Raw genomic sequence first — 22,245 nt, 5'->3', positions numbered from 1 at the left:
TCATCTCCAAGCCAGATCCAAGACCGTCTCAATCGAAGTGTGACTTCACAGCCAAGGGGGTAAGTGATTGGCTGGTTGGTGAGTATTGGATCTTTTTCTTTTTCTAATCAGTAAGAAACCTTTAGGCTAATTTAAGGGTTAAGTCATGGCAGGAGAGCCCAGACATGTGTCATGCTCCTCCTGTACTATGTGGAAAATCAAGGACGCTTCCAGTGTCCCTGACTACTACATGTGCAGGAAGTGTATCCAGCTGCAGCTCCTGATAGATCGAATGATGGCACTGGAGCTGTGGATGGATTCACTCTGGAGCATCCGCGATGCTGAGGATGTTGTGAATAGTGAGTTGGTCACACCGCAGGTAAAGGTTTCAAAGGCAGATAGAGAATGGGTGACCATCAGGAAGAGCAGTGGAAAGAAGGTAGTGCAGGGGTCCTCTGTGGTCACCTCCCTCCAAAACAGATATACCACTTTGGATACTTTTAGGGGAGGTGATTCATCAAAGGAAGGCAGCAGCAGCCAAGTCCATGGCACCAGGGCTGGCTCTGCTGCACAGGAGGGGAGGAAAAAGTGTGGGAGAGCTATAGTGATTGGGGATTCGATTGTAAGGGGAATGGATAGGCATTTCTGCGGCCGCAAATGACACTCCAGGATGGTATGTTGTCTCCCTGGTGCAAGGGTCAAGGATGTCTCGGAGCGACTGCAGCGCATTCTGGAGGGGGAGGGTGAACAGCCAGCTGTCGTGGTCCATATAGGTACTAACGATATAGGTAACAAACAGGATGAGGTGCTACAAGCTGAATTTAGGGAGCTAGGAGCTAAATTAAAAAGTAGGACCTCAAAGGTAGTAATCTCAGGATTGCTACTAGTGCCATGTGCTAGTCAGAGTAGGAATTGCTGGATAGCTCAAATGAATACGTGGCTTGAGGAATGGTGCAAGGGGGAGGGATTCAAATTCCTGGGACATTGGAACCAGTTCTGGGGGAGGTGGGATCAGTACAAACCGGACGGTCTGCACCTGGGCAGGACCGGAACCGATGTCCTAGGGGGAGTGTTTGCTAGTACTGTTGAGGAGGGTTTAAACTAAAATGGCAGGGGGTTGGGAATCTATGCACGGAGGCAGAGGGAAGTAAAAAGCGGGCAGAAGCAAAAGGTAGGAAGGAGAAAAGCAAGAGTGGAGGGCAGAGAAAACAGGGCAAAATCAAAAAGGGCCACATTACAACAGAATTCTAAAAGGACAGTATGTTAAAAAAACAAGCCTGAAGGCTCTGAGTCTCAATGCGAGGAGCATTCGTAATAAGGTGGATGAATTAACTGCACAGATAAATGTTAACGGATATGATGTAATTGGGATTACGGAGACATGGTTCCAGGGTAACAAAGGCTGTGAACTCAATATCCAGTATTCAATCTTCAGAAAGGATAGACAGAAAGGAAAAGGAGGTGGGGTAGCACTACTGGTTAAAGAGGAGATTAACGCAATAGTAAGGAAGGACATTAGCGTGGATGATGTGGAATCTATATGGGTAGAGCTGCGAAACACCAAAAGGCAGAAAACGTCAGTGGGAGTTGTGTACAGACCACCAAACAGTAGTAGGGAGGTTGGGGATGGCATCAAACAGGAAATTATGGACGCGTGCAATAAGGGTACAGCAGTTATCATGGGTGACTTTAATCTACATATTAATTGAACTAACCAAACTGGTAGCAAGACTGTGGAGGAGGATTTCCTGGAGTATATAAGAGACAGTTTTCTAGACCAATATGTCGAGGAACCAACGAGAGAGCAGGCCATCCTAGACTGGGTGTTGTGCAATAAGAGAGCGTTAATTGGCAATCTTGTTGTGCGAGGCCCCTTGGGGAAGAGTGACCATAATATGGTAGAATTTTTCATTAAGATGGAGAATGACACAGTTAATTCAGAGACTAGGGTCCTGAACTTAAAGAAAGGTAACTTCGAGGGTATGAGACGTGAATTGGCTAGGATAGACTGGCGAATGATACTTAAAGGGTTGACGATGGATAGGCAATGGCAGACATTTAAAGATCACATGGATGAACTTCAACAATTATACATCCCTGTCTGGCATAAAAATAAAATGGGGAAGGTGGCTCAACCCGTGGCTAATAAGGGAAATTAGGGATAGTGTTAAATCCAAGGAAGAGGCATATAAATTGGCCAGAAAAAGCAGCAAACCTGAGGACTGGGAGAAAGTTAGAATTCAGCAGAGGAGGACAAAGGGTTTAATTAGGGAGGGGAAAATAGAGTACGAGAGTAAGCTTGCAGGGAATATAAACACTGACTGCAAAAGCTTCTATAGATATGTGAAGAGAAAAAGATTAGTGAAGACGAATGTAGGTCCCTTGCAGTCAGAATCAGGTGAATTCATAATGGGGAACAAGGAAATAGCTCGAAGGGCTGAATAGAAACATAGAAAATAGGTGCAGGAGTAGGTCATTCGGCCATTCGAGCATGCACCACCAGTCAATAAGATCATAGCTGATAATTCACCTCAGTACCCCTTTCCTGCTTTCTCTCCATACCCCTTGATTCCTTTAGCCGTAAGGGCTTTATCTAACACCCCCTTGAATATATCCAATGAACTGGCATCAACAACTCTCTGCGGTAGGGAATTCCACAGGTTAACAGCTCTCTGAGTGAAGAAGTTTCTCCTCATCTCAGTCCTAAATGGCTTAGCCCTTATCCTTAGACTATGTCCCCGGTGCTGGACTTCCCCAACATCGGGAACATTCTTCCTGAATCTAACCTGTCCAGTCCCGTCAGAATTTTATATGTTTCCATGAGATCCCCTCTCATCCTTCTAAACTCCAGTGAACACAAGCCGAGTCGATCCAGTCTCTCCTCATTTGTCAGTCCTGCCATCCCAGGATTCAGTCTGGTGAACCTTCGCTGCAGTACCTCAATAGCAAGAACGTCCTTCCTCAGATTAGGAGACCAAAACTGAACACAATATTCCAGGTGAGGCCTCACTAAGGCCCTGTACAACTGCAGTAAGACCTTCCTGCTCCTATACTCAAATCCCCTAGCTATGAAAGCCAACATACCATTTGCCTTCTTCACCGCCTGCTGAACCTGCATGCCAACTTTCAATGACTGATGTACCATGACACCCAGGTCTCGCCGCACCTCCCCTTTTCCTAATCTGTTGCCATTCAGACAATATTCTGCCTTCGTGTTTTTGCCACCAAAGTTGATAACCTCACATTTATACACATTATACTGCATCTGCCACGCGTTTTCCCACTCACCTAACCTGTCCAAGTCACCCTGCAGCCTTTTAGCGTCCTCCTCACAGCTCACACTGCCACTCAGCTTAGTGTCATCTGCAAACTTGGAGATATTACACTCAATTCCCTCATCCAAATCATTAATGTATATTGTAAATAGCTGGAGTCCCAGCACTGAGCCCTGTGGTATCCCACTAGTCACAGCCTGCCATTCTGAAAAGGACCTGTTTATCCTGACTCTCTGCTTCCTGTCTGCTAACCAGTTCTCTATCCGAGTCAGTACATTACCCCCAATACCATGTGCTTTAATTTTGCACACCAATCTCTTGTGTGGGACCTTGTCAAAAGTCCAAATACACCGCATCCACTGGTTCTCCCTTGTCCACTCTACCAGTTACATCCTCAAAATATTCTAGAAGTTTTATCAAGCAGGATTTCCCTTTCATAAATCCATGTTGACTTGGACCGATCCTGTCACTGCTTTCCAAATGTGCTGCTATTTCATCTTTAATAATTGATTCCAACATTTTCCCCACTACTGATGTCAGGCTAATCGGTCTGTAATTACCCGTTTTCTCCCTCCTTTCTTAAAAAGTGGTGTTACATTAGCTACCCTCCAGTCCATAGGAACAGATCCAGAGTCGATAGACTGTTGGAAAATGATCACCAATGCATCCACTATTTCTGAGGCTACTTCCTTAAGTATTCTGGGATGCAGACTATCAAGCCCTGGGGATTTATCGGCCTTCAATCTCATCAATTTCCCTAACACCATTTCCCGCCTGATAAAGATTTCCTTCAGTTCCTCCATCTCACCAGACCCTCGGTCCCCTAGTATTTCCGGAAGGTTATTTGTGTCTTCCTTCGTGAAGACAGAACCAAAGTACTTGTTTAACTGGTCCGCCATTTCTTTGTTCCGCATTATAAATTCACCTGAATCTGACTGCAAGGGACCTACGTTTGTTTTCACCAATCTTTTTCTTTTCATATATCTATAGAAGCTTTTGCAGTCAGTTTTTATGTTCCCAGCAAGCTTCCTCTCACACTCTATTTTCCCCCTCCTAATTAAACCCTTTGTCCTCCTCTGCTGTATTACAAAATTCTCCCAGTCCTCAGGTTTGCTGCTTTTTTTGGCCGATTTATATGCCTCTTCCTTGGATTTAACACTATCCTTAATTTCCCTTGTTAGCCACGGTTGAGCCACCTTTCCCGTTTTATTTTTACTCCAGATAGGGATGTACATTTGTTGAAGTTCATCCATGTGATCTTTAAATGTTTGCCATTGCCTATCCACCGTCAACCCTTTAAGTATCACTCGCCAGTCCGTTCTAGCCAATTCACGTCTCATACCATCAAAGTTATCTTTCCTTAAGTTCAGGACCCTAGTCTCTGAATTAACTGTGTCACTCTCGATCTTAATAAAGAATTCTACCATATTATGGTCACTCTTCCCCAAGGGGCCTCGCACAGCAAGATTGCTAATTAGTCCTTTCTCATTACACATCACCCAGTCTAGGATGGCCAGCTCTCTAGTTGGTTCCTCGCCATATTGGTCTAGAAAACCATCTCTAATACACTCCAGGAAATCCTCCTGGAAGTGGCCTGCTCCTGCACCTATTTTCTATGTTTCTATGTTTCTATGTTAACCTCTGTCGTTGAGCTACAGTACGCGGAGACTGAACTCCAAGACATAGTCAACATCTTAACTGAGGCGTACAAAAGCAGGGGCCTTACACTAAACATCCATAAGACAAAGGTCCTCCACCAACCTGACCCTGTCGCACAGCACTGCCCTGCAGTCATCAAGATCCATGGCACGGCCAACATGGACCACTTTCCATACCTCAGGAGCCTATTATCAGCCAGGGCAGACATGGACGATGAGGTTCAACACTGCCTCTAGTGTTCCAGTCCAGCGTTCGGCCGTCTAAGAGAGTGTTCGAAGATCAGGCCCTCAAATCTGGCACAAGCTCTTGATCTACAGGGCTGTAGTGATACCCGCCCTCCTGTATGGCTCAGAGACGTGGACCATATACAGTAGACACCTCAAATCGCTGGAGAAATACCACCAACGATGTCTCCGCAAGATCCTGCAAATCCCCTGGGAGGACAGACGTTAGCGTCCTCGATCTGGCCAACATCCCCAGCATTGAAGCACTTACCACACTCGACCAGCTCCATTGGGCGGGCCACATTGTTCACATGCCTGACACAAGACTCCAAAAGCAAGCACTCTACTCGGAACTCCTACACGGCAAGCGAGCCCCAGGTGGGCAGAGGAAACATTTCAAGGACACCCTCAAAGCCTCCTTGATAAAAATGCAACATCCCCACCGACACCTGGGAGTCCCTGGCCAAAGACCGCCCTAAGTGGAGGAAGAGCATCCCAGAGGGCACTGAGTACCTCGAGTCTCGTCGTCGAGAGCATGCAGAAAGCAAGCGCAGGCAGCGGAAGGAGCGTGCGGCAAACCAGTCCCACCCACCCTTTCCTTCACCGACTGTCTATCCCACCTGTGACAGAGACTGTAATTCTCGTATTGGACTGTTCAGTCACCTAAGAACTCAATTTTAGAGTGGACGTAAGTCTTCCTTGATTTCGAGGGACTGCCTATGATGATGATGTGTAAAATTATGAAGGGCCTAGATATAGTGGATAGAAAGGGCCTATTTCCCTCAGCAGAGGGATCAACAACCCGGGTGCATAAATTTAAAGTAATTGGTAGAAGGTTTAGAGGGGATTTGAGGGGAAACTTCTTCATGCAGAGGGTTGTGGGGGTCTGAAACACACTGCCTGAAAGGGTGGTAGAGGCAGAAACTCTCACCACAATTAAAAAGTACTTGGATGTGCACTTGAAGTGCCGTAACCTGCAGGGTTACGGATCTAGAGCTGGAAAGTGGGATTAGGCTGGATAGCCTCTTGTTGGCCAGCGCGGACACGATGGGCCGAAATGGCCTCCTTCCGTGCTGTAAACTTCTATGATTCTATGATTCTATGTGGACAGCAGGACAGGCAGCAGGCCGCCTAGTCCTAGATCTCTATTCTAAGCCCCTAAAGCAATTTAAAATTTAAGTACCAAGCACATATTGTGTTGCCACATATGCCAACTGAACAGCTTTAAGTCCAGGCATCATAAGTCTCCAGAGTTTGCTGGCAAGTGACTCAAATTTCCAATTTCTCCTCATAACTAAAAATAAATCTATACTTTACACTGAAATACTTTTTTCACCCCTCAGTTCTTTCCAGGAATGTTCCCCATTTAGCTTCCCCACTGTATCTCAGACTGAAGTATCTGAGCACAACAAATCATTAATGTGCAATGTGAAAGCCATGTTCAAATGTAATAATTTGTTGCCTTTGTGATGTGTTTTATTATTTTTCCCTAGGACGCCACTGCATTGGGCCGCTGCTGCAGGGAAAGCAGATTGTGTACAATCTTTGATGCAGCTGGGGGTGGACAGCAGTCCAAGGGACATCAATGAAAACACTCCTCTGACATATGCAATGTACTGTGGGCACACAGCATGTATCAAGCTGTTCTCACAGGAAAATAGGTAAACTTATCAATTATTGGTGGAAAAAGAATGTTGGATAAATATAACACTGATGTACAGGGATTAGTACCACTAATGTTCAAATGGATGTTTTCATACTATATTGTGTTTATCAAGTTGAGGAATCTTAGTGCTGGTGAATTGAATACGTTTATAAAGTACTTTCAGTGCATAATGTTAGAATCAAATACTCCCAGGTCAATTTACCACAGGCTAGATGCAGAATAAAGTTTAATTTACTCTACCCAAGCAATGGGGCTTAACCCACTTCCTGCATAAGCCATCCTTACCGTCTCGAGATGAGACCGTTAGTGTGATGCAAATTAGTACATGATTATGGATGGCTTTTTGTAGTAAAGTTTTATCTGCTGGGAACTGTATTAGAAACATAGAAACATAGAAAATAGGTGCAGGAGTAGGCCATTCGGCCCTTCAAGCCTGCACCGCCATTCAATGAGTTCATGGCTGAACATGCAACATTAGTACCCCATTCCTGATTTTTCGCCATACCCCTTGATCCCCCGAGTAGTAAGGACTACATCTAACTCCTTTTTGAATATATTTAGTGAATTGGCCTCAACAACTTTCTGTGGTAGAGAATTCCACAGGTTCACCACTCTCTGGGTGAAGAAGTTTCTCCTCATCTCGGTCCTAAATGGCTTACCTCTTATCCTTAGACTGTGATCCCTGGTTCTGGACTTCCCCAACATTGGGAACATTCTTCCTGCATCTAACCTGTCTAAACCCGTTAGAATTTTAAACGTTTCTATGAGATCCCCTCTCATTCTTCTGAACTCCAGTGAATACAAGCCCAGTTGATCCAGTCTTTCCTCATATGTCAGTCCCGCCATCCCGGGAATCAGTCTGGTGAACTCCCTCAATAGCAAGAATGTCCTTCCTCAAGTTAGGAGACCAAAACTGTACACAATACTCCAGGTGTGGCCTCACCAAGGCCCTGTACAACTGTAGTAACACTCCCTGCCCCTGTACTCAAATCCCCTCGCTATAAAGGCCAACATGCTATTTGCTTTCTTAACTGCCTGCTGTACCTGCATGCCAACCTTCAATGACTGATGTACCATGACACCCAGGTCTCGTTGCACCTCCCCTTTTCTTAATCTGTCACCATTCAGATAATAGTCTGTCTCTCTGTTTTTACCACCAAAGTGGATAACCTCACATTTACCCACATTATACTTCATCTGCCATGCATTTGCCCACTCACCTAACCTATCCAAGTCACTCTGCAGCCTCATAGCATCCTCCTCGCAGCTCACGCTGCCACCCAATTTAGTGTCATCCGCAAATTTGGAGACTGCATAAATTTATTTAGGGAGGATTCTCATCGTATCATTCTGGGCTGAATTGAAAGTAAGGTCTGACAGATCAAGGGACAGTTTCAGCTCACTGTGCAATTTAGTCCCTTGACTTTACATTTCAAAAGGCACCAAAAACCAATGCCACAAAATGATAAATAAAAAGGGTTCTATGAGGCTGTCAGGAGGTGTGAAAACAAAACTGATGCTAACACAAATGGCAAATACATTGGCCCAGCTATAATCTTGATTACAATATTACTGAGATACCAAGAAAATTAGTAAATCAAATATCTTACAGCAGTAATACCATGAACTAAGAAGTGAAATACATAACAATGTGTATTTGTGAAGAAGCTTAAGCAGAATAAGGATGGTATAAATATTCGTAATACTCTCAAATAAATCGAAAAGGAAATTGGTCCAGTAACATTTTCGCTTGGCTATCAGCAAATATTACGGAAAGATCTGCCTACATCTCCCAAATATATTCTTCCCTTTTCCACTCCCCTTTCAAGAATTCAGTGGGACCGAAATTCAACCTCCTGGTAAGGTCAGTTAGCGCTGGAAAGTGGCGGCCATGCGGCAGTGTCAAATGGCCGCTGATCTTTAGTTAAATGGCTGCCAATCGCAAAATTCTCCCGGTGGTTTTTCCGGAGGTCCCCACTTCCACTCCGCTACTGTCGAACACTCCTAAGTGCATTATGAAAGCACGCACCGCCGATGTTCCGCCCGCAAAGCAAAATTCACCTTAGAAAATCTTCGGGCCGCCGCTCGATGCCCGATAGTTTTTTCTGTTGGTGCAACGTGTTTGCAGTGTGTGTAACATGGCAGTGTGGCCACCATTAAAGGGGGGAGCCCCCTGCTGTGGCCACCATCTTATTTTATTTTTGTTGGTAGGGCCGACAACAGGCAGCCTGGCACTCCCTCTTGGGTGTCAGGCCATTGGCTTGGCCGAAACCCTCCCTGGTGGCCCAGTGGACCTAACTAAAATAATCGCAGAGCTCACAGCGACTCTCTCCTTTAAGTGACGCGCCAGCATGATGACGTTACGCTGATGACAGCGCCGGACACTCTGCCCGCCCCCACTTCTGCCCCTCTTATGACGAACACTCCACTCCCTCCCCCACTTCCATCCCTCTTATGACGGATACTCCGCTCCCGCCCCCACTTCCGCCCTCATTATGACAGACTTCTGCCCCGCTCGAAAAAATGACCAAGAGCTGAATTTCGCAAAATGGGCTGCCGCATCCAAAACACAAGAAACACGTTAGGTGTGATTCGTTTCTGGTGGGGGCGAATTTCCGCCCCTGTGACTCATTTTCAGCTCGACAGAATCTCATTCAAGTGGCATTCTTAATAGCCCAGAATTTACTGTAGTAAAAACGGTGAGGCTGTCAGTGCACACCGTTCTAGCTGGGTAAAACTGACAGCAACTTCCGGTATCTGCACATACAGATACAGCAGGCGGTGAAGAAAGCAAATGGTGTGTTGGCCTTCATAGCTAGGGGATTTGAGTATAGGAGCAGGAAGGTCTTACTGCAGTTGTACAGGGCCTTGGTGAGGCCTCACCTGGAATATTGTGTTCAGTTTTGGTCTCCTAATCTGAGGAAGGACATTCTTGCTATTGAGGGAGTGCAGCGAAGGTTCACCAGACTGATTCCCGGGATGGCAGGACTGACATATGAGGAGAGACTGGATCGACTGGGCCTGTATTCACTGGAATTTAGAAGGATGAGAGGGGATCTCATAGAAACATATAAAATTCTGACGGGACTGGACAGGTTAGATGCAGGAAGAATGTTCCCGAAGTTGGGGAAGTCCAGAACCAGGGGACATAGTCTAACGATAAGGGACTAAGCCATTTAGGAATGATTGAGGAGAAACTTCTTCACTCAGAGAGTTGTTAACCTGTGGAATTTCCTACTGCAGAGTTGTTGAGGCCAGTTCATTGGATCTATTCAAGAGGGAGTTAGATATAGCCCTTATGGCTAAAGGGATCAAGGGGTATGTAGAGAAAGCAGGAAAGGGGACTGAGGTGAATGATCAGCCATGATCTTACTGAATGGTGGTGCAGGCTCGAAGGGCCGAATGGCCTACTCGCACCTATTTTCTATGTTTCTATATTTCAATGTGCAGTTAAACGCAGAAATCCGCAAGTTGCTGTCCGTGATACCCTGCTCCTCCACAGGCTGCGCCATTGCAGTCTTCGCCAATGGAATCACAAGAGAAATCACTGTTTAGGAAAAACTTAAACTAATTACTCACTATTAACACACTAAAGACTGATGAAAAACTTAAGCCTTGTTCAATCAGGAGTAACTAAGTGTATAACTCAGTCTACTCTCATTCGACAGCAAAGTGATGGAAGGTGCCATCGGCAGTGCTATCATGCGGCACTTACTCACCAATAACCTGCTCACCGATGCCCAGTTTGGGTTCCGCCAGGACCACTCAGCTCCAGACCTCATTACAGTTTTGGTCCAAACATGGACAAAAGAGATGAATTCCAGAGATGAGGTGAGGTGAGAGTGACTGCCCTTGACATCAAGACAGCATTTGACTGAGTGTGACATCAAGGAGCCTTCATAAAACCGAAGTCAATGGGAATCAGGGAGGAAACTCTCCACTGGCTGAAGTCATACCTAACACAAAGGAAGATGGTTGTGGTGATTGGAGGCCAATCATCTCAGTCCCAGAACATCGCTGTAGAAGTTCCTCAGGGCAGTGTCCTAGGCCCAACCATCTTCAGCTGCTTCATCAATGACCTTCTCTCCACAATAAGGTCAGAAGTGGGGATGTTCGCTGATGACTGCACATTCAATGCCATTCTCAACAACTCAGATAATGAAGCAGTCCATGCCTACATGCAGCAAAACTTGGACGACATTCAGGATTGGGCTGATAAGTGGCAAGTAACATTCGTGCCACACAAGTGCCAGGCAATGACTATCTCCAACAAGCAAGAGTCTAACCACTGCCCCTTGACATTTCAACGGCATTGCCATCGCTGAATCCCCCAGCATCAACATTCTGGGGATCACCATTGACCAGAATCATAACTGGACCAGCCACATAAATACTGTGGCAACAAGAACGGGTCAGAGGCTGGGTATTCTGCAGCAAGTGTCTCACCTCATGACTCCCCAAAGACTTTCCACCAGCTACAAGGTACAAATCAAGAATGTGATGGAATATCCTCCACTTGACTGGATGAGTGCAGCTCCAACAACACTCAAAAAGCTCGACACTATTCAGGACAAGCAGCCCACTTGATTGGCACCCCAGCCAAGGCTTCTTCAGCAGCACCTCCCAAACCCGCGACCTCCACCACCTAGAAGGACAAGGGCAACAGGCGCATGGGAACACCATCACTTCCACGTTCCCCTCCAAGTCACACCCATTGTTGTTGGGTCAAAATCTTGAAACTCTCTCCCTAACACCACATGGACTGCAACGGTTAAAGAAGGCGGCTCACCACCACCTTCTCAAGAGCAATTAGGTACAGGCAATAAATGCTGGCCTTGCCAACGACACACACATCCCAAGAATGAATAAAAAATAAATGAATAACGGCATAATAAATCATATTATTGCTGAATAACCTCTCTGGACCTGAAAAATTAATTTTAGAAGTGTAGCGTTTCATTCCCTCGGAAGAATTGTTGCAGATTTTTTTTTTTATAATTTTTTTTCAAAAAGTTTGTGTTTTTCTCTTTAAGTTTCTCCCTTAATCCCATGTGTATGTCCCAATTTTTATTTAGTTTTCTCTACAATTATTTAAATGGAATTTATACACGCTAGGGTAGAAATTGCCCTCCCCCCTCCGCCAGAAACGGGGCGCCGCACCCCATTTGTACGGTTTTTATCGCAGCTGCGGTTCAGATCGCCTCTTGAGCGACATTCCGCTCTTGGTTGTTTTTTTTCCCTTAGATCGGAAGTCTCTCTTAATGGGGGCGGAGACGAAAGTTGAGGGGTGAATACGGGTCGGTGGCAAGACCTGAGGGGCAGAAGTTGAGGGCGGCGCGGAGTGACCGCCGCGATAACGTCATCACAGAGCCGTGTCACCACGGCTCTCCCCTCCACTTAAAGAGGAGAGCCTCCACGATTTTAAAACTTCGGTTCACTGGCCCGATCAGCAGCCTGGCATCCAAGAGGGGGTACCAGGCTGTTTGTTGGTAGCCCGGCCAAACCCGGTGAGCATAATTGTCAACATGGCAGTAGTGGCAGTGCATTCTCCCCTTTAAGGGGAGCTGCACTGCCATTACAGAAGGCCACAGCCTCACTGGACCACCGGGAAAAAACAGGTTTTGGCACCACCGGGCGGTGCGAAGATTTTCAGAGGGGAATGTCGCCATGGGAGGAGTAGATCGGCGATGCGCTCGGTGATGATGCGCTTACCACAGATCGGCAGCAGCAGAGCGGTAGGGGGAGGGATCGGGGCACCACCGGGAAAACTCGTGAGGGCAATTGGGCTATCAGTGGCAATTCCACAAAAAGTCGGCGGCCACTCCACTCCACAGCGTGGCCGCCATTTTGCGGTGGTAACAGGCCTTAAGGAGAGGGACAATTTCGGCCTGCCCTGTATTTTCTTCCTGGTTTGTGAAGTTTCTTCAGTCTGATTGGTTGATCAGTCCCTCTGCTGCTTCCACTGTTCCTGGATGCCACAGATCCCCTGTACAGGGCGCCAAATTCAAACTGATGTTAGAAAAATGGAAGTCTGCACTCTAGAGCCTGCTAAAACTTTGCGGGCACCATTTTTCGAGGTGAACAGCGAGCGCCGTTCCTTTGCTGCTAACCGCAAAGTCCAAGCCAACGTGTGACTCCATTGCCAAAATGCAGCTGCTGCTATCCTTTCCCACACCATGACCTACTCACCATTCCTTGTAGGCCAATGTGGCTCCCTGCCCACAAAGTATGACATTTAAAATCCTTATCTTCAAATCTCTCCAGGACCTTGCTATTCAACCTCCTCCAGACTTACTTTCCCACCACCTTTCCCACTCTTTGCTCTTCTAACTTAGGCCTCCTCTGCAACCACCCTCCCTCTGTCCACTATTGATAGCAGAGCTTTTAGCCACCAAGACCTTGTTGTCTGGAACACCGTTCCGAGATCCCTCTGCCTTTCTGTGTGCCTTTCTCTCCTTCTTTAAAAACATTCTCAATACCCATCTTTTGTCCCAAGCCCTCTGAAACTCTTTCTCCTGGTTCAGTGGTCTAGATCAGGCTGGCCTTTATTGGCTACTGAAGACATCTTTAAGCGATTCTCAAAGGTGGTGTTTACGAGAAAACTTGTGCATTCTTAAGAGTGTACTAACAAAAGCGAGGGAAAATAAACTCATTTTAAAGCACAATCAATACACAAAGAGCAAATTAAACTGCTTGAGAGGTTATCTGGTCCTCCCACTACCATTTACTTTTGAATGTCTCGTTGAAATCCTGTCCACTGAAGAATAGAGAATAGTGTTTGGAGGATAGTGTGATCTTTCAGGTGAAATATTAAACCAATGCCCTTTCTGTTCAGAAACACATGGCACTATTCAAAGAAAAGCATCAGCATACAGTCGATATTCTGGCTGACATTCTTCCCTCAACCAACATCACCAAAAATAGACTAACTGGCAAGAGCTGCCAGAAAGTTAGAACATGCTGAACTTGCAGCATAATCCATGTGAACTCATCTTCTATTAAATTTTTGGAAAGAGTAAACTGTATAAAAAGAACATGCCCTGTGGGACATCAATAGCAACAGTTCCTCATTTTGTCAGGTAGGGCAAATTTGATGAAGGAGAGGCTTTTAGGAAGAAAAATGTATAGGTAAAATAATTAAAGATAACAGGCCATTAACGTAAGGAACTGGAGACAGCTATGAAAACTATAAAATGTGATTGGTGTCTTAGGCCCACAGACCAAACTATAAAATACCTGTAAAATGGCAAATCTATGGTTATTTAATGGTTTAAATATTAATCGCTTGTGAAAAACTTGATAAAATCTGTTTGCAAATTTTTTTTTTATTGAACACAGACCTGAGCCTGTTAGACAGCAACCTTCCCAAAGCAGCAAGAAGAAAGAGGGGCGTTTCAGTGTATTGAACCAGATATTCTCTTGTAAAAAGAAAAAAGATGAGCAAAAAAGCAGTCGGAAAGATAAAAACAAGGACAGATGCCTAAGAGATGAAACATCCGAAGTCGATGATATTATAACAACCTTTGATTGCATCATGGATCCCAACAATAGTGATGTTCTGGAGGAACGGACAGAGGAGAGTAGATTGAGGAAAACGACTGCTGAGCTAGCAACTCGGAAACGTCAGTCATCAGACAAAAAACAAAAAGTATATCTTCCCCCAATACGGACACAAAGCCTCCCACCACTGACTCTTAGCAATCCTCTGTTTTTAAATGCTCCTTGCACAGTTCAGAGCACAGACAGTAAGCCTAGTGCATACCACTTTGCACACAAGTCTCAAAAAAGCCGCAGTGAACATGACTTGTTTGTGAGCAGGACCAGCTCTCAACAACTTTTGGATGGTCCGTGGGCCAAAGATACCAATCACATTTTGCCCCATAAAGCATGGACTGCTCCTCCTTCAGCAAAGCTTCTGGAGGTTTTTCTGCAAGAAAGAGCCAAACACATGGAACTGTCACATCATCCTCACCTTCCCTACTCACACAACAATCCTCAAGGTAACTTCTAAAATGCTGTATTAAAATATTTGTGTTTATGTAGTGACTTATGTCACAATGTCTTAAAATACTTCATGCAATGAATTACTTTGAAATGCAGTGATCGGTGTTATGTAGGCAAAGCTCTGTTACAAATGGATAAAAGTTACACGGCTAGAAATTTGCTCATCCCAAAAACGAGCGCAGAGATCGCAATGCATCACGTTGTTCTAAGTGAGTCCCTGCTGCTCCACAGGGTACGCTGTGGAAGACCCCACAGACTGAAATCTTTGAGAAATCACTGAATTGACGAGAACTTCCCATGTTACATTCTAATATCGCTGTTAAAAACCCTTGAAAAGTTAAGCCTTCTTCAATGAGGTATAACTGGGATTTTAACAGTGTACTAAGTCATAATTACTGCTGAACAACCTCTCTGGCCCTGTAAAACTAATTTTATATTTTGTAATGTCAACATTTTCCATTATGATAAAAATTCCTTACATTTTTAATATATATTTTTTTTAAGTTTGTTTATGATATTTCATCTTTACTTTAATACCATATGTGTGTCCCAATCTGTATTTTGCTTTTTGTAAACTTTTCAAAAGACGAATGATAATCGTTGCATTTTACTTCCTAGTTTGCTGTCTGTGACAATTCTTCAATGTGATTGGCTGCTTAGTCTGATTGATTACATCACTGTTGTTGGACACTGGAGATCCCCTATAGGTGGCGCTAGAATCAAATTAGCATTGGGAATGGTGAAATCAACGCCACAGAGATCTCTAGATTTTTGTGGGCAGCTTTCTTCAAGGTCAGCGGCAAGCACCATCAGTTTTCCGCTGACCACAAAGTCCGGGCCATAGTTTTGATTATAATTATGTTAGCACTAAAGTTGTGTGTAGACATCTTGCCTTTTGTGACTCCAGGATGTCCAAATCACTTTGCAGCCAATGGTCACATTAATGAGGTGCATGAATGGAGCAGTGTGAATTGGTGAGCACAGAAGCTGTAGAATATAGCATATTTGTGATGGAAGAAGATGTACACAAGACTATTTATGTAGTGACAGATGTAGTAGTCAAGAGGAGGTCTCCTGTGTCAGACTGGCATAAATATCTCTTGTAGTTGACAATGGGCTATTCGCTGCATCCTCCTCTTGCTGTTGCTACTCATCTGTCTGACCTTCCTGTGGCTCATTGTAAGGCAGAATTTTGAAACATTCAGCACACCGCCGTAATCCTTGAGACCCTAGTCAGGCTACATTGCAGAATGATGCAGGGACCTGAAGTGTGCTTTCAGAATTGCAGTAGTGCACTCTATGACTCTGTGGAACAATGGACCTTGTTACAGCAGTGTTCAGCTGGTGTGCTGAAAAGCTGCAGAGGTGTCATCTGCCATAGCTACAGAAGGTAACTTTGATCTGCTAAACGCTTGCCTTATGGGTTGAAGGCAGCAAGAATAGTGCACTGCCTCAAAATAAAGGCATCACGGCAGCTGCTAGGAAAGTAAGCATTTACTTGCGTAATTCAGCACTACTATGAACAAAAGAGATGGACATTGAGAGAGAGCAATTTTTTCTTGTTGGCATACATTGCAAAGTGTGTACATTCTATGAAGCCTTGGACCCTTGGGAATCCTGCCATTCTGTAAAATTACACGCTCCTGGTTGTCCATGCAAATGTGAACGAATTGGCTTGCTGTACCAAACAAAGCTTTATGCACCTATGCACAGCCGAATGGTTAATGATACTATTATCTCCAGTGGCAGTTTGGATTGATGCTGTCATAAACATTAGTAGTGCAATGCCAAAGGTGAAGATTGACTGCAGATCGGGTAGCAGCATGTGGCATAACTTGCTGATGGTTTTCTCTAAGAATCGTAATCTCTGCAAGCACTGCTCCTGGATCAGCAAGAAGTAGGAGTACCATGGTTTATATATTCTGGTATGGAAGGTGTCAGCGGTGGGTGCAAAATGCATCCCTGGTCCCTGGCCACCTTGGATTTTATTGCTCATCCTCTTCCTTCAAAAAAATAAAGGTGCAGAATATTTCTAATGGGAAACCTGTTGTGGACTCTAAAATTGGAGGCAGGCACAAAAAATGGGAGCTCACAGCAGGTGAACCAGTTTTCAGGAGTTAAAAATTGTTTTACAAAAGTGATTGATCAACAAACTTTTATAAAACCTGCCATAAAAACTGCTTAAACCATTTAAATCCACTTCGCCTTTCATCTGCCTTGTTTATAGACTCCCAAAGCAACTCCTTCACAGCAAACGAGCCAAAGGTGGGCAGAGGAAACATTACAAGGACACCCTCAAAGCCTCCCTGATAAAGTGCAACATCCCCACTGACACTTGGGAGTCCCTGGCCAAAGACCGCCCTAAGTGGAGGAAGAGCATCTGGGAGGGCGCTGAGCACCTCGAGTCTCATCGCCGAGAGCATGCAGAAATCAAGCGTAGGCCCAGTCCCACCCACCCCTTCTCTCAACGACTATCTGTTCCACCTGTGACAGGGACTGTGGTTCTCATATTGGACTGTTCAGCCACCTAAGGACTCATTTTAAGAATGGAAGCGAGCCTTCCTCAATTCCAAGGGACTGCCTATGATTATACAGGCATTATATACTACTAATGTTAGTAAGACAATAATGATAGAAAATATGTCACAAGGGGGTGGATTCCCACAGTCTGCCATAACTTTGGCGAATAACCCAGAAACCGTTTGCTGGGGTTTCCGCAGTCCTTCCGCTTAAGTTATGGTAGACAATTGGGAGAAATCCCACCGAAATGCACACCTGTATTTGTATTGCCTTGTTTAAATCCACCACCCATTTCTGGAGGCGCTTCCAGCATCGAGTGGATAATTGGATAAGCAAAAAAAAGGGTGACGATTCAACATATATCTCCATTCTGACTCTCATTCCCACCCACCCCACCTGCCTCAGTTTTACCCTAAAATTTGGCACTATGCAAAGGAAAATCCAACTGAAATGAAAATGATCAGTTGCAATAATTTATCTACTAGTACAATATGACTGGCTGGATTTTTTACCTGTGAGGTGAGGCGAGTCGGGTACGGGAAGGTGGGGCTGCAGCCTCACACAGCACGCTGTCCACCTTATCGTTAACTGAATTGGATCAATTGAGTTAGGTTTGCACGTTTCCCAGTCAATTAAATGTACTGGATCTGATGACTTCATCGATGACTCGCCTTGAGCTCAGATATTTAAAGGGGCCTTCCATACATGTAGGTTGTTGGAAGAGGATCACAGCTCTTTGGCAAGGTTGTGGTTGTTCAGAAACTAAAGATTTTCCTTTGAGGCTTGATGGAAGCATGCAGTCCCAGCAGCAGAAGGCAGCGCCCAGATTCTCTGACTCCTCCAGGGTGTTCGAGCACACAGGGGCATCTTATTATCTGAGGACGGGCGCAAGAGACCTTCCAGTGAGACCAGGAGGGCAAGGCTGGAGATCGCGGAGGAGGTCAGCAGCAGGGATGTAGTCAGGCGGTCCTGGATCCAGTGCCAGAAAAGATTTAATGACCTCATGAGGTCAGGAAAGGTGAGTGCAATGTCACATTCAATGACATCCTGATGTGCCTGTCACCCCAACCCCATCACTCTGCCTCACATCACCCTAATCCTGCAAGTCAATCCCCACACCGATCGACCTTGCAAGGTGCACCTACTCACATCCAGGAGAGGCAACGAACCGGAGGTGGCCTTCCAATTTACACCAACTCCAATCACTAGGGCTGCAGAGCTGCTGGCGGTGTGCAATGGAGAGAGGGGGACCTCCTAGCAACCTGGTGACAGAATTACATCTCATACAGCCACATGGCATACAACAGTCACTCACAGTGACTGAGGTCAGCAGCCAGTTAAATGTCATCATGTACATAACGGTAACATCACGCAATCTTATCATTATATATCTAATTCATATATTTACTTTCCCACAGGTCGCTCAAGTGCAGCCCCCGCCCCGCCCCCCACTGTCCAGCCGGAGGAAGAAGACTCCTCAGAGGAAGCTCCACTCACTGATGGTGCACTGTCACCAGACCCATGCACACCCACCACTAACACAGATACGCGCACCTCGGTTCCTGTGCGAGATAGAGTAGTATTGTCACCTGGTGTTTCACAGATCACAAGTGAGCAAGAGCAGATGGTGGAGACAGGGACAGCAGTGAAGGGCGCAAGATGCTCCAAGTTCTGCTCAGCTTGATGCAGATGCTGAACTTCGGGGGCCGTGAACAAAGAGGTTGATCTTGGAGGGGCAGCAACAAATACGGGAGGCCCTGGCAGCTTTTGCGTGATGTGTGTGACTATAGAGAGGATGGGGAAGTCCATCTCCAACATGATCACCACCATCTCGCAGGTGATGACGACAATGTGCTATTCCATGGGAAAGATGGCCACCTGCATGGAGCAGCAAGTGCGACAGTCCAACGCGACAGTGAACAACAGATAGCAGACTCTCGCTGACCTCATCACGAGGAGGGATACTAACATAGATTTGGGTTTTCATCATTCCACTGATGTGCAGTAAGGTGCTCTCCAACTCCTTGTTAGCAGGGAAATGTGGATGGTCCATGAGAGAGATGATGGTGACAGAGGACATGGAAGTGGGGGCTCTTCTCAAAGCGCTCCCACTTCTCCCCTGTTGCCTCCCCCTCAGTCAGAGCTCCACATGCTACCTCGGATATTGCTGCATAGTTGCAGGAGGAACAGTCTATGGTGCGGCCCTCATGGGCCCTAAAACCCAGAGGACATCCGTCAAAAGTGTCTAATCAGTCGCAGCAGGGAAGTGAGCAGCTTGCCTCTACCTCTGTTGAAGCCACAGGGGTTGTGCCTTGTAGAAGCACTCAGAAAAAAAAAGACAGAATCATAGATGCACAAGGGTATGCAATGGGTGTTTGCCAAAAGGTTAGTGTTAAACGTCAGTTCTACTGATGATGCACATAAATTTATTTATTGCAGTACTTTCCCGTTTTGTCCATTTTTGCCTACTACCTGGGAAGTGGCTTTGTCACTTGGAGTGAATAGTGAGACATTACTTAACCTCGAGCAAAAGGGGTTTGGTTGACAGGAATGGCTTGATCATTGCAGGACTACTTTGTGGTGTTGTTGTCGGGGTGGGGGGGCAGGGCGGGTGGTGTCGGTAGAGTTGGTACAGCATCTGGGAGCCAGATGGATGCGCTGATGCAAGTTAAGTAAATCGAGCCATTATGAGGCCATCCCGGGCCTCCCGGCAGCAATGTGCGCCGCTGCTTGTGCCATCTCCACTTCAGGTTCACCCTGCCTCCTCCTCCTCCTCTGAAGAGGCTGAGCACACTGTACCTTCCTTTGCCTGCAGCTCCAATTCTCGCTGCTGTAATGCATCTGTCATTGACAGCATTGGTAGCGGTGATCACCGCACAGTCATTGTGGAGACGAAATCCCGTCTTCACATTGAAGACACCCTCCATCTTGATGTGTGGTACTACCATCGTGCTAAATGGGATAGATTCAGAACAGATCTAGCAGCTCAAATTTGGGCATCCATGAGGCACTGTGGGCCATCAGCAGCAGCAGAATTGTATTCCACCACAATATGACCCGGCATATTCTTCACTCTACCATTACCATCAAACCAGAGGACCAACCCTGGTTCAATGAGGAGTGCTGAGGAGCATGCCAGGAGCAGCAGCAGGCTTACCTAAAAATGAGGTGTCAACCTGGGGAAGCTGCAACACAAGACTACATGCATGCTAAGCAGCAAAAGCAGCATGCTATAAACAGAGCTAAGTGATCCCACAATCAACGGATCAGATCAAAGCTCTGCAATCCTGCCACATCCAGTCGTGAATAGTGATGGACAATTAAATAACTAATGGGAGGAGAAGGTGTTATGTATGGAACTATGTAATACTTGCCACCAGAGGGTGCGACTGTTGGAATCCTAATGGTCACCTTCACACATGTGCAGGGCGAGTATAAAAGGTTGGCTGCCATGTTGTTTAGGCACTCTGGAGTTGTAATAAAGAAGACTAAGGTCACACTAAGTTTAGCTCACAGTACTCAGCCTCGTGGAGTTCTTCTATACATAACAATTGGCGACGAGGAACAGAATACGAACCTTCACGCAACCATGGCTGCCATTGGAATATTAGAGAGATTCATAGAGGGTGATGATTGGGAAGCCTTCGTCGAACGTACTTCGTGGCCAACGAGCTAGAAGGAAACACTAACCCGGCCAAGCGCTGGGCGGTTCTCCTCACCGTCTGTGGGACTAAAATATACGGCCTCATCAAGAATCTGCTTGCACCGACAAAACCAACAGAGAAGGAATATACAGAATGTGCACGCTGGTTCGGGACCACCTCAAGCCGAAGGAGAGTATCCTCATGGCCAGATATCATTTTTACACGCACCATCACTATGGGGGCCAGGACGTGACAGATTATGTCGCCGACCTGAGGAGCCAAAGTGGGACCTTGCAATTTTGGAGCTGCGCTGGGGGAAATGCTGCAGGACTTTTTCATGCTTGGCATCAGCCACGAGGTCATTCTTCGAAAGCTGCTGGCTGCCGAAACCCTAGACCTGAGCAGGGCCATCACGATCGCCCAGACGTGCATGGCCATGGACGATAACACCAAACAGATATCTTCTCAACATCAAAGCTCACCAGCAAGTACTGAGCATAAAATTATGTTGCTAGCAGGCCGACCTGCATATGGCAGGGCCTATATGTCTGCGGCTGCAAGACCTGTGATGACTCAGAGTCCGCCATCGGGGTGAATGTGAATCCATTAGCACCGTGTTGGCGCTGTGGATGTAATCATCAGGCCTATCATGTCGATTCAAGCACTACGTGTGCAAAGGCTGCACAACAATGGGACACTTCCAGCGAATGTGCAAACATGCTGCGACACACCACGTGGCAGAGGATGATCGATCTGGCGCGGATCAAGCAGCACAGGCAACTCAACCCGAGGAAGAAGTGTATGGGGTACATACCTTCACCACCAAGAGCCCTCCTATAATGCTGAAAGTCAAATTAAATGGAGCTCCAGTATCCATGGAGTTGGACACGGGAGTCAGTCAATAATGAGCCAGAAGGCTTTCGAGAAACTTTGCGGCAATAAGGCACAAAGGCCCAAACTGAGCCCGATTAATGCAAAGCTGCGTACCTACACCGAAGAGCTCATACCAGTCATTGGAAGTGCGGCAATAAAGGTATCATATGATGGAACTGTGCATGACCTATCATTGTGGATTGTTCCAGGCAGAACGCTGTTCGGCAGAAGCTGGCTCAAAAAGATTAGATGGAATTGGAACAACATCAAAGCACTGTCTTCAGTGGATGACATCTCGTGTGCTCAAGTGCTGAGCAAGTTTCCCTCGCTATTCAAACCAGGCATCGGCAACTTCACAGGCGCCAAGATACAGATCCATCTAGGCCCCGATGCACGGCCCG

At 46.1% G+C, this 22,245-nt stretch overlaps 1 protein-coding gene and 1 pseudogene across 1 annotated transcript in view; one reads left to right on the top strand and one right to left on the bottom strand.

The window, feature by feature from the left end:
* The window catches only part of LOC139240463 (putative nuclease HARBI1 pseudogene), a 397,365-nt pseudogene that overhangs the window by 167,054 nt on the left and 208,066 nt on the right, over positions 1-22,245 (bottom strand).
* The window catches only part of ankrd55 (ankyrin repeat domain 55), a 156,917-nt gene that overhangs the window by 123,898 nt on the left and 10,774 nt on the right, over positions 1-22,245 (top strand). The window contains exons 8-9 of the mRNA XM_070868992.1: positions 6,631-6,798; positions 14,142-14,803. Coding sequence (XP_070725093.1) covers positions 6,631-6,798; positions 14,142-14,803 — 830 coding nt within the window. The remainder of the gene's footprint in view (positions 1-6,630; positions 6,799-14,141; positions 14,804-22,245) is intronic.

Source organism: Pristiophorus japonicus, chromosome 2 (genome assembly GCF_044704955.1).
Source record: "Pristiophorus japonicus isolate sPriJap1 chromosome 2, sPriJap1.hap1, whole genome shotgun sequence".
In the NCBI taxonomy this organism is placed as follows: Eukaryota; Metazoa; Chordata; class Chondrichthyes; family Pristiophoridae; genus Pristiophorus; species Pristiophorus japonicus.
Note: the sequence above shows the minus strand (reverse complement) of the source record. Positions and strands in the feature narration are given on the sequence as shown.